The following is a 12,521-nucleotide window of genomic DNA, read 5'->3' as shown; positions in this document are numbered from 1 at the left end:
ATTTTTACGTCCAGTGAGCCAGCCACAGCAAGAAACCAGGTTTATTTGGGGCAAATGGGATGAGTAACTGGTGATACTAGTGGCCCTGCCTTACCTTTAGCCTTCTCCGTCTCTTTCAGCCTGTTCTTCAGGCTAGTTCACAGGAAGTACAGATGCTTCCTGCTGAGGATCTCGATCCTAACAGTAGTGATTATATGAGGTTTTATGTGAACATTCACCTGACAGATTGGTCTCTCTCTTTTTTTTTTTTTTTCTTGAGGAAGATTAGCTCTGAGCTAACTACTGCCAATCCTCCTCTTTTTGCTGAGGAAGACTGGCCCCGAGCTAACATCCATGCCCATCTTCCTCTACTTTATACATGGGATGCCTACCACAGCATGGCTTTTGCAAAGTAGTGCCATGTCCGCAACCGTGATCCGAACCAGTGAACCCTGGGCCACCAAAAAGCAGAACGTGCGCACTTCACCCCTGTGCCACGGGGCTGGTCCCCAGATCAGTCTCCTTTGAAAGTTGGTACTACTTGCAAAGCAGTAAATTCTCAAAAACCGTCACGAACATGCCATTTTTTTCTCACAAAAGCAAAAGTTTCATAGCAATTCTCAGGAATTGTTTGGAATGACAAAATAGTCCGTGGTGTCTATGTTTCTGCCAGCCTCCGTCTGTATCACTTTTCGCCTTAATTGCGTTTTGTTACTAGATTCTGTGAGCAAAGCTTAAAATTGAAGAATGCTGTTTCTTCCCTTGTACTCAAGGTTAATAAATACTTGTTGCATGTCCACTGTGTGCGAAGTTGTGCCGAGAGTTGAGGGTTTAAGGATAAATACCTCATGGTCCCTGCCCAGAAGAAGTTTCCAGCCTATTAGAGAAGACTGAAGATGGTTGCAATTTAGGGTGATATGTCCAGCACAATCAGTCATGATCAGCTCTTTACCTCTCCAAGCTTATCTCTTGATGCTTGTACCTTTTTCTTAGCTCTGTCATCCTTTCTATGACTTTCAGATTTTAGATGTCACTTTTTTCAAGAGATTTTCTCTGATATTTTAGGACAAAGCTAGACAACCCCCCCTCACCAATATGTGTTTGTGTGGTACCCAAATGCTCATCGTCCTCTATTGTAGATCCTATTTACTTGAACTATAAGCACCTTAAGGGCAAAAGCTTGTTTTTAGTACCAACACACTGCTGGGCACATGATCAGTGATCAGTAAGTCTTTATTGGAATTCTGCTTGAGTGACTAAGGAAAGGCTGCTAATAGTGGAAGCAACAGTTGAGCCAGTTTTTTTAAGATTTTAAAATTTTTCCTTTTTCTCCCCAAAGCCCCCCAGTACGTAGGTGTGTACTTTTAGTTGTGGGTCCTTCTAGTTGTGGCATGTGGGACACCACCTCATCATGGCCTGATGAACGGTACCATGTCCACGCCCAGGATTTGAACTGGTGAAACCCTGGGCCACTGAAGCGGAGCATGCAGACTTAACCATTCGGCCATGGGGCTGGCCCCTTGAGCCAGTTTTTGAAGGATGAGTAGGAGTTCCCTAGATGTATCTGAGAAAGAAATTCTAGGCCAAGGGAACAGTTTGTACAAATAGGTTAGACAATGAAGAGTTTACAAGTGACTAGCAAGGCTTTCTAATTTCCACATGGAGTTTTGAGGCACAGGTTATTAGTTGTAGGATGTTATCTCCTGTAACTATTCAGAGCCGGCTAGAGTAGATCAGAGATCATGGGGTAGAGAATAGGAAGCCTCTCCCTCCCCCAATTATATAACCGGAGTTGAAAATTAGGCTTTTACTTGAATGTATATTTGTGTGACCTATTAATAATTTCATTTGGTCAACATTTCCTAGAGGAAAGTGACTTTCTTCCTTACCTCTCACTAGGGTTCACCTCCTTGAGATATCTCAGGCCATAAGAAAGTAGTATGCTGAATTAAGCTGAGGGAGGTGTAATTAAAAGAGCCAGGAGCTTACTCTCCTAGGTAATCCAGTTTATATTATACTTTGGCATAAGGCGTAAAAGTACATTTAAATGAAAACATTATACTCTCGTGATTGATCTTGTAAACTGTTTATTGAAAATATAAAGCATGTTCTCATGTTAGTGTATGGTATGATATGCTTGCCAGCAAAAAGTTTTGGAATTGTAAATATCACTAAAGGTTTTGAATGCTCAGCTCTTTGTAGATTACATGCAGTGTTTAGAAACATTTCTTTGATGAAACAAGGCCCTGGTTAGAGGGCTTCAAGTGCTGTCTGAATCTAAGCTGTGGCTTAGATTCCTTTGCCTATTAATTAAACTTTATTTTTATAAGGCCTTGCTTGCTCTTTCCCTAAATAAAATAGGAAGGGATTCACAAATTTTAATCTGTTACTTCCCCCATTCCTTGAGGCAGTAAGCTATGAAGGAAAAGTACTGTACAAAGAGTATCTTTTATTAGGTGACAGTTAAGAGATAGTTGTCTACTTCTTATAAAGTTAAAGTGAGACTTCCCCTTGCGTTTCTAAAATAAAATGCATAGTAAACTAGAATTAACTCAAGGCTCTGACTCTTAAATTTTAAAGGCATAAATGGGCCAGTATCTTCCGCTCTCTCTGCTTGTCAGCTTACCGGTTGGCATAAAGTAAATACTGATTGTTAGAATGAAACTGAAACATGCTGGTCAGGAAACATGTATTGGCTTGGAACATAGGCAACAGAATTAGCATTTCTGAGAGATTTGTTGTTGTAGAGAATGGATTTCCTTGGGAAATGAATACGGTATTGTTACAAAATAAACATTTCCTTGAGCATTTATACAAGAGCCAAAGTGAGTCCTGGAGTTAGAATCAAGAGACTTGGGGTTTAGTCCTGGACCTAAGCAAGGCATTTAACCTCTTTGACCCTCAGTTTCCTTTTTCTGGGAGTAGGAGATTGAGCCAGATGATCCCTGGAATCCTGTCATTCCTTTACCTTTAAGTTTTATTGCCACCTTCACAGTCCCGTAGAATCAGCAGTACGCCAAGCCACGATGGGCCATTTGGCGGATGGTAAACAGCAGCTATCTCAGGAACCATATCTGTTCTACTCTGGAATGGTCCTGTCGTCATAAACTAGATTCTGCGGTACTGTTTCTGGGCCGTGTGTGTGTTTAATGTGCCTCGTTTAAACTTATGCACAGTAATACTTTTGTCTGCGGTCTTCTGTCTCCTTGATGTTTCTGTACACCAACCTGATTGTGTACAGACTTCCTCCTTGGCCTGCTTCTTCCAATTTACTCTCTGGATTCATGATAGAGAAATGTCATCCTCTTCCGTTTCTGACTCACCTCTTTGTAATGACTGAGTTTTTTGCCATGTACTATTGTCCGGCTGCTCCTAACCTGGCCTCTCCTTTCTTGACTCATTTTTTTACTATAACAACTGTCATTAAGTGTTGCTTGTGTTTATTGAGAGCTTTCTATGTGCCAAGGACTGCAAAGGTCTTCATTTACGTTCATGTCATTTAATTCTTACAAGTGCTGTGTACTGGTAAGCATTGTTGTGCCCATTGTACAAATTAGAAAACCAAGGCTCAGAGAGGTGAAGTAACTTGCCTATTAACACCTAATGATAGATCTGCAATTAAAATTTCAGTTGCCTGCAAAGCTCATCCTCTTAAGCAATACTCTCTGTTATCTCCATGATGATCATGGTGATCATGATGATAACTACAATATGTTGCGCACCTACTAGGTGCTAGGCCATGCATTTGCCACCTTTTGCCTCTCCATTTTACAGTAGTGGAAACTGCCATCACACGTGTTCTGCTTTTAGGCTAATAAATATAAATGCCAGGGTTTGAAGGTGTTGGACATTCTTACATTGGCTTATTCTTTCAATGAATTTTCCCTTTTACTCTCTTTCATATTTTAATGGTCAACATCATAGTGTTTTTCTGACTGCTGCCAGTATTAACAGTTAAATGTTGCCTGAGTATTTCTACACTTTTTTTTTCTTACTGACACTTTAGCGTTGTCATTTTCTTGTTACCATTACCACTTTTTTTTTCTATATCAAAAACAGATAATGGGGAAAAAGGAGAAGGTGCTCAGGAGAGACAGAGGGAAAGTCCAGATACTAAAAATCTTTCTGTGATCTCAGTTTGGAGAACAAAGATTGACACTGAAAGTTCTGGTGGTTTTTTTGGTAGCTGTCATTTGTTGAAGGACTATTAGGGCTTTGGTACTTACAGACTTGGTGATGTAAGACACAGGATTTGACCTCACTGGCCTTAGTTGTCTTATCTAATAATAGGGTAAATAATATGCATATCCTTCACAATGCATAGTTGGTTGTGGTGATGATTAAATGAAATAACTGGTGTGTAAAACTCCTTACTAGAGTGCTCAGAATTGTTAGTTCCTGCGGTTGGCCCAGTGGCACAGTGGTTAAGTTCATGCTCTCCGCTTTGGCGGCCCAGATTTTGTGGGTTCAGATCCCAGGCATGGACCTACACACCACTCATCAGGCCATGCTGTGGCGCCATCCCATATACAAAATAGAGGAAGATGGGCACAGATGTTAGCTCAGGGCCAATCTTCCTCACCAAAAAAAAAAAAAAAGTTCCCCATTTTACCTTCAGGTGTTAGTGAAATAATCCAGAGTATGTGGCTGGACACTGTGGTAAGTTTGTGTTAAGTGTGGCTTTTTTACATTTAGAAAATATAGTGTTTGCATACACAGGTATGTATGTAAATAAAAGTTGATCAAGCTGTATCCTTAAATTTATGTGTTTGGCTATATGTGAAGTAGTTATGTCTCAATAAAAAAGAAAAATTAGTATACAAGCTGCATGTGGTTAGCTAATATTTCCATGTGTATTATACCCAGCATGTAGGGCTACTCCCTATAATTTTGTATTCCCCAAGATCATATGGTGGTTATTAAGCTTCAACAGAAAGAGAAATATTGTATAATACCTTCCAAATATTTATTTCAAGTTTACTATTTTAGTAAGTAAAAATTTCAGAAAATTTTCTATTTTTAGAAAAAGTATATTCAGTCCTAAAATGTTGTTCCTAATGTTATTAATTCCCAGTACATAGATTTCATTCTGCTTTGCGTGCGCCAGTCACAGGTAGGAAACACAATTTAGAGCAAGCAGTGAAATGCCAGAACAGTCTGATACTTTTGAGGCAAGCCTGTGTCTAAAACATACCTTTGAGTGGACTTCTGCTCCTATTAGCCTGCTCCGCAGAGCCCTGATGTTTTTTGTGTGGTTACATTTCTAAGTTCTTTGGTAGACTCTTGAGCAGGCTCCGTTTCTTCTGTGGCTGTGAGTCTGGAAAGTTGAACCAAGCTCCCTGTCAGGAAAAGTGGGTGTGGACTCTTAGGGCTGTGCCTCTCAGCAGCTAGAATGTGGTTGGCAGTCTCCTCCCCTTCCTGCATTTCAGCTCTTCACAGTGTGCACTCTGGAATGACAGGCATTCCTATGTGAAGAGAGCCAGCGTGAAGACATATTTGTAAGAACCACAAGTGCCCAGGCCGGGATACAGGGAAACAGAAAGTCGAGTAGATTGCCTGACCTCATGCCATTTCCTGATGTTTGGCAGTGCCACCGAGAGAGGAGTGCGTGTTCCCTCCTTATGTGGATTTATCTTTTAAGAAAATTTTGTTTGGTCCAGGACAGTTTCTTGTTGTGAGACACATCAGACAATATAATCATGGGGCAAGCTGACGTCTCCAGACCGGTAAATCCAGATGCAGTTGGTGAGTAATAGAAGGCAAAGAAACAAAATCTTGACAGGGGCAAGGCAGATCTACAGGTGAAGGCGAATATTTTACAATAATTTGAACATGGGGATTTTGATGTTTATAACTTTGGGAGGTGTATACCTTTGTGAAGAATGAATGAAAACATCTAAGTTATCTTTCATTCAGTTATATTAATTTACTACTCATAGTTTTGTTTTACTTGATTCCTTTGGAGTTTTTCTTGTATAATAGTGCTAGGAAACTATCTGTTAATTTCTTGCCATTGCCGAAGATAAGTGCGTGCTACGGGAGGTCATATTTAGAATTCAGTGGTGTTTTAATAGTGTTTTGCAGGACTTGGGCAGTTAATATATATATGTCATATAGAACTAGTACTGTTGACTTCTATAAACAGGACCATTTTTAAGATTTGACTTAATTTTTTAGACTCCGTTGTACATTTTCCAGATAAGTCTCAAGCTTCTTCCATTGTACTGTTGTTTCCGTTTCTCTTAAAGCCACAGTTTGGTGTAAATACTTCTGGAGTCCATACGCTACGTTTGAAGTGTTATTGTCTCAGAGATAGCTGAAGACCAAGCTGGTAACTCTAAGTGTAGCTTAGGGTTTCAGAGCTTGTAAGTGAAATGGAAGTCCATTGTCACTGAAGACTCGCTTTCCCCGACCTTGTGGGGTTTTGTATATGATGAAGATGGAAAGGTGGGAAAAATTGTTTTAAGTGGATGTTCATTAAAGGGTTGCTAAATATGAGTAAAGTGAGGGAAAGCCTGTGAATCATTTCTTGACATGATACTATTAAAAATAAAGAAGGTTTGTACCTTCTCTTGGATTTATGAAGCAGCAGGAAACATGTTCAGTCCTAGGCTGCTTTTTTTTCAGAAATGAAAAATTTGGTGACTTTTTTAAAAAAAGTATAAAAGCCTGGGAACATAGGTAACACTCCCAGCTGTCTCTCATGATTTAATATGATTTAGTTTCTAAAGGTATGTTTTCCCCTGAGAACTTCTCAAATGAAATTCTTACCAAGTATTTTTCATGTTTTACTGAAAGTGAGGCACAGGAGTTGCAAAGTGAGTCATTCAGCAGCAGATTTTTAGGTCTGAAGTCAGGACTTTACTCACTTTACCTTGATCACCAGTGCTAGGTCCATATCAATTCAGTAACTCACTGTTTTTTAATGAAATGCTTTCTAAATAGAAAAAGTTATAGAGAAAAATATTAAGGACTCTCTGGGGCCACTACCCAGCTTAAGAAATGAAATTAAAAACAGATATATCCTGGGGCCAGCCCAGTGGCGCAGCAGTTAAGTTTTCACACATTCCGCTTTAGCAGCCCAGTTCACCAGTTCGGAACCCCGGGTACAGACCTATGCACCACTTGGCAAGCCGTGCTGTAGCAGGCGTCCCACGTATCAAATGGAGAAAGAGGGGCACGGATGTTAGCTCAGGGCCAGTCTTAGCAAAAATGAGGAGGATTGGCAGATGTTAGCTCACGGCTAATCTTCCCCCCAAGAAAACCAGATATATCCCACCCCAACCCTCTCTCTATGCCCACATTCCCTTCTGATGATATTCTGCTGCTTTACTCCCAGAGGTAACCACTCCTGAATTTGGTAAATTCTCCTTTGGGCCACTAAATTCTCCTGTGGTTTCTCCTCCAAAGAGTAGTTATTTGTTAACAAGTATAATAAAGATGTAAATCATGCTAGGCATTTCTCTATGAGATCAGAATGAAGGCTACTTGAAAAGCAAGAAATGGATAAGCAGGTACAATTTACTGATCGGTGGTAATATTTATGAAGAACATCTAACATCTGTAGACTATACAAAAAACTTCATCTTAGTAGATAAAGTTTAATGATGTTTTTTATACTTCTAAAAAAGAAGTGAGAATCAAACTCATCAGTTATTCTGCCTACTAGTTACCCTAATAAGAAACCTATGAAAAAAGAAAGAGAAGTCACTTAGGTGCCTAACTAAGATTGTTATGTTCTCTCTGGATTTAATTTTTGGGTTTTAGTTCCTATTACCTAGATAATTCATACGTTACTATCAGCTATTTTAATGGACAAACTCCATTATGTTATTTATAATTCAGGACGTATTCTCTTTGAGCAAATCAGGACCAAGTCATGAAGGCTTAACGTTGACAACTTTGAGGACTAATACCGCTACTTTAAAGGCTTTTACCAGACATAAGTTGTTTTTTTTTTTTCCTTTTTCTCCCCAAAGCCCCCCAGTACATAGTTGTATGTTCTTCGTTGTGGGTCCTTCTAGTTGTGGCATGTGGGACGCTGCCTCAGCGTGGTTTGATGAGCAGTGCCATGTCCGCGCCCAGGATTCGAACCAACAAAACCCTGGGCCTCCTGCAGCCGAGTGCGCAAACTTAACCACTCGGCCACGGGTCCAGCCCCAGACATAAGTTTCTTAATGACATTTAAAAAGCATTTCAATGAGTAGGTATCTAGAATGTCTTACCAGATTGTTTGGAAGGATAAATGTATGAAGTAAAATAAGACATATCATTTGTTTACAGTTCTAAACCTGTAGTATAGTGGTTAGTTTTGAGCTTTAAAATTAATGGTAGGGGCTGGCCCTGTGGCCGAGTGGTTAAGTTTGCGCGCTCTGCTTCAGCGGCCCAGGGTTTCACCAGTTCAGATCCTGGGCGCAGACCTAGCACCACTCATCAAGCCACGCTCAGGCGGCATCCCACATGCCACAACTAGAAGGACCCACAACTAAAAATATACAACTGTGTATCGGGGGGCTTTGGGGAGAAAAAGGAAAAATAAAATCTTTAAAATTAATGGTACTAGGTTTGGCAAGCCAAGTGGTACAAAATGAATGAGTGAATATATTGAATTGATTTCTTATTCTTTTCAAGGCACTGTGAATATCCTGGCAGACCCTGTTCATGGATATAATTCTGTCTGTGCCCTTAAGAAGTTTACTTTCTAGTTGAAAATTTAAAATATTAAAAGGAAAAAATCCAAAATATTTATAAATTTGTTTAAAAAAAGACATACAGTTCTCCTTTGGTATTCCCAGGGGATTGATCCCAGGACCTCAGCAGATACCAAAATCTGTGGATGCTCAAGTCCCTGTATAAAATGGTGTAGTGTTTGCACATAACGAAGGGATGTCATCTTAGATACTTTAAATCGTCTCTACATTACTTATAATACCTAATAAAATGTAAATGCTATATAAGTAGTTGTTATACTGTATTGTTTAGAGAATAATGACGAGAAAAAAATGCAGACACAACCACCTTAAGCCTGTCGATCCATAGTTGGTTGAATTGCGGATACAGAGGGCCACTGTATTTCTTTTTTTAAGGTTTTTGACTCCCTTGGCTTGTGATGGAAGTCCACAGCTGTTAACCAAGAAGAGTCTGCTTTCAAATAAATAACCTTTGCGTGAACACATATGCAAATTTATAAGATGTTGTGTCAGTATCTAACTATTGTTTTTACCAGAGGATCTTTCTAACAACTGGTAAACTAATCGAATATTTGAGTGCAGAGTAGGAATTTATGCTGTGGTGTCCGTTCAAGGAAATAAGCAATTATCCTCAGGAGTTAATATTAAAAAAACTTATCCTTAAGTGAAATGTGTCTGTAGGAGAGGCCTGTAGGTTTACTCAGATAAAACTTTCAAATAATACTTTGTAGTTCTTGATCAACATGAAAGCTGTTCCTGTGTTCACTAGAATCCTGTACTATGTGTCATAGTAAAACAACCAGCTAATTAGTGCGTGTCCTTAAATTAGGCATGAGACCAAAGAATTTTAATAAACTCCACCCAGCCATTTAGTGTAGAACTTTCCTTCTCTCTGCTTTTCTGTTCTCCAACTCTAGCTTTTTCTTTTCTTTTTTGCCCCTTCATATACCTTTCATTCACTAATTAGCCTCTTTTTATCCACTTTTCCTTTGCATAGCCATATATTGCTTTAAAAGATACTGTATTGTCGTATTTCCTCTTTCTTACATTCCTTTTCCATCACCATTTGATTCATTTTGCTCTGAAATTTGTAGTTATGGGTTCTCATTCATGCACGTGATAATGGGAGTGGTTTTGGGAAAGGCGATTTAGAAATAAATCATCATTTGGAGGCAAAATCAGTAAGGAGACTACTAGATGAATAAAATTTATTGTAGCTATATGATGGTATTAACACAGGAATAAGTAATAGATGGGTTAATTAAAAATAAATTACTTCATGGGACTTTGAGGAAAAGCACATGGCATTATTTGGTCATCAGAATTATCAGAGACATTTCTCAAACCTGTCTAGGTCTCACAACAAATGCTTTCTTCAGAGAAAGAAGGAAGGCATACTTTCTTGCATGTAATCCAGGAATCAGGAGGAAGTAACCATATAGGGGTCTGTCGTGGGCCTCTTAAAAGATTTTCGGTTGTTATTGAATGCAGAATACTCCCCTTTTCAAAAATTATTGTCCCCTCTCTCTGCTCCAGTGGATTTTCTGAATAGCCTGTTGTCACAACAGTGTATCCTCTCTTTCTACTTGAAGGTATACTTGGAAGAGTTCAAGGTTTTTTCCCCATGAGAGAATATATTATATTCTGGTACCTCACTATAAAAACTTACTCTCAACTTGAAGTTTTTGTCAAAAAAGTGTACACATCAAGTTTCCAAGGGTAAAGCAGCATCACTTGTTGATGTAGTCATGGTCAGAAAACTATATTTTCCCAAAGTTAGAAGCTTCAGACCTCACTTGTATCTGCACATAGAGACAAACCTCTCTCTTCTTAGAAGGAAGTAGACAAACTTCTCTCTATCTTCTTAAGTGCTTTGCCCAATTCTTTCTATTTCCCAAAGGTCAGAACTATGCAATATTTCCAAGGGAAATTATGGGCCTGCTCTAGACAAAGCCTGCTTTGTTCATTAGTGGCAAGTTTTGCTTTCTGTAATTTTGTTGCGGTTCTAAAACAGTTCTTTAAATCCCGTCATAATCCTCCTTTGGAAGGCAAAAATGAGTAAGTACAATAGTGTAAGTACCATAAATTAATGTTTCTCCATTTATGAAGTTCTGATGCTGTTAGAATCCTTGTATACAAGCAAGATCTGTTTCAAGCTAGATGGGCATAAAGGATGCAGAGAGCCATTAGGTTATAAAGATGATTGGTCACAGGATATGTAAGTCAAGTCGTTATGCTGTACACCTTAAACTTAAAAAAAATTGTCACCTCTTGATAATGGAGTGTGTATCTTGTTATACAAAACGATGGATTTTAATTTTTGGTCAAATAACTGATTATTATAAAAATTTTATGGGTAAAATGGGAGAACTTTATACACTTTAAATCTAAACATTTTTTAAAACCCGATAAGATATAAGAAATAAAATTAGAACTAAGAAAGACCCAATAATTTTGTTGCTTATTACCAAGCCTAGTGAAGGGGTGAGAGCAGTGAAGGCTGTGTTGAAAACTAAGTTTTCTATTGACTCCTATTGTCTGTCTTACGTTGCTTTCCAACATGGATGATTAAGACTTGGTTGTAAATTGGATTCTAAAATAAACTCTGTCTTTGACCTGGGGCTTATTGTTAAACCCTGTTTTATCCCTTATCTCTAGCAAGTAACGTAGGTATAATGTGTATCTACAGCAAATAGTTGATGAGTACTTTTTCTGAAAGATGAAAAATGCTAAGTAATTTTTTAATAATACTATATATTTATTTAAAAATCACTCCAGAAATTCATCTGAAACAACTAAACTTGAACTAAAGAACTTGAATTAAATGTTGACCAGGAAAAAGAAAGAAACTGCTAGAACTCTGCATAATACATGATATAAGAAACAAGCCTATGAAATTTGAGGTGCTACAACTTGAATGAGGAAGTAAGGAGTTCAAAAATCAGGGCATAGTTTCAGGGTACCACTCAAACCAGAAACTCCAAACTGTAATTTGGTTACTTATCTTCCTCTCCCAAACTCCGCTCCCTCCAAAAAACACCAAGACCTCCAGCTCTGTGACGTGCTTTCCTAGTGGCCTGCAGCTGCATGACTCAAAGAAAAAGGTGTTTTCGCTGGAACACACAATTGTAAAACTATAGCCAGCGTCCTACACCCTGTTTTCTGGCAAACAAAGGGAAACAAGGACGGAAACTACCTTGTTTTGGCACTCATGGAAAACAGAATGGGCCCATAAAGTCATTGTAAATTCCGTAACTAGTTTAAACAGAAACAAAGGGATATCCAAATGTGACTCCAAGCCTGTATTTCTTCTGTCAAATTGGAAAAGGAAGGGAGATGGTTATAAAATCAGAATTATTGAGAACAAATGTTTGATGTGCAAATTTGCCTGTGAACAGTTTCAAGCTCACCTCTTTCAGCCCTTTATTTATGAGTATAGAACAAATTTGAGGTGTAATTGTATCATTAAAAATGAAAAAGAGGGATGATTTCTAGATGTCTGAATATACTTTTTGTCACATAATTTGTCTGTCTGTCTGTTTCTCTTTCTTTCTATTGCAGTTTTCTACGTGATGCAATTGAATTTTCTTCCTATCAGACAATAATTCATAGTAGGAAGCCTGAAGTAGTGTACCAGTTTTAATGGATCCAAGAATGCTACAGAGAGTAGTGGCTTCAATTAGATCTAGTCAGCTGCTGCTGTCAAGGATTTATGCATACTTCGAAATCCTTCATTCTACAACTGAAAAGTTTATACCTGGTGAATATAGATCACCATTAAGTTTGGTCTCTAGCTCCTTCAGCACAAGATTGTACTCATGGCAAACAAGGGTGATATACTTTAAAAAAGTG

At 38.6% G+C, this 12,521-nt stretch overlaps 1 protein-coding gene across 15 annotated transcripts in view; it reads left to right on the top strand.

Moving 5' to 3' along the window:
* Positions 1-12,521, top strand: part of PHACTR4 (phosphatase and actin regulator 4) — a 103,719-nt gene that overhangs the window by 55,225 nt on the left and 35,973 nt on the right. For 2 of the 15 annotated variants that reach the window (XM_070610487.1, XM_070610485.1), the window contains exon 1: positions 5,437-5,724. The exons of 11 other annotated variants lie outside the window; for them this stretch is intronic. In XM_070610487.1, the coding sequence (XP_070466588.1) occupies positions 5,679-5,724 (46 nt within the window). In that variant the 5' untranslated portion in view covers positions 5,437-5,678. Of the gene's footprint in view, positions 1-5,436; positions 5,725-12,521 lie in introns of those variants that run through there. 2 more of the 15 variants (XM_070610490.1, XM_070610488.1) reach the window with 1 other exon arrangement.

Source organism: Equus przewalskii, chromosome 2 (genome assembly GCF_037783145.1).
Source record: "Equus przewalskii isolate Varuska chromosome 2, EquPr2, whole genome shotgun sequence".
Classification (NCBI taxonomy): domain Eukaryota; kingdom Metazoa; phylum Chordata; class Mammalia; order Perissodactyla; family Equidae; genus Equus; species Equus przewalskii.
Note: the sequence above shows the minus strand (reverse complement) of the source record. Positions and strands in the feature narration are given on the sequence as shown.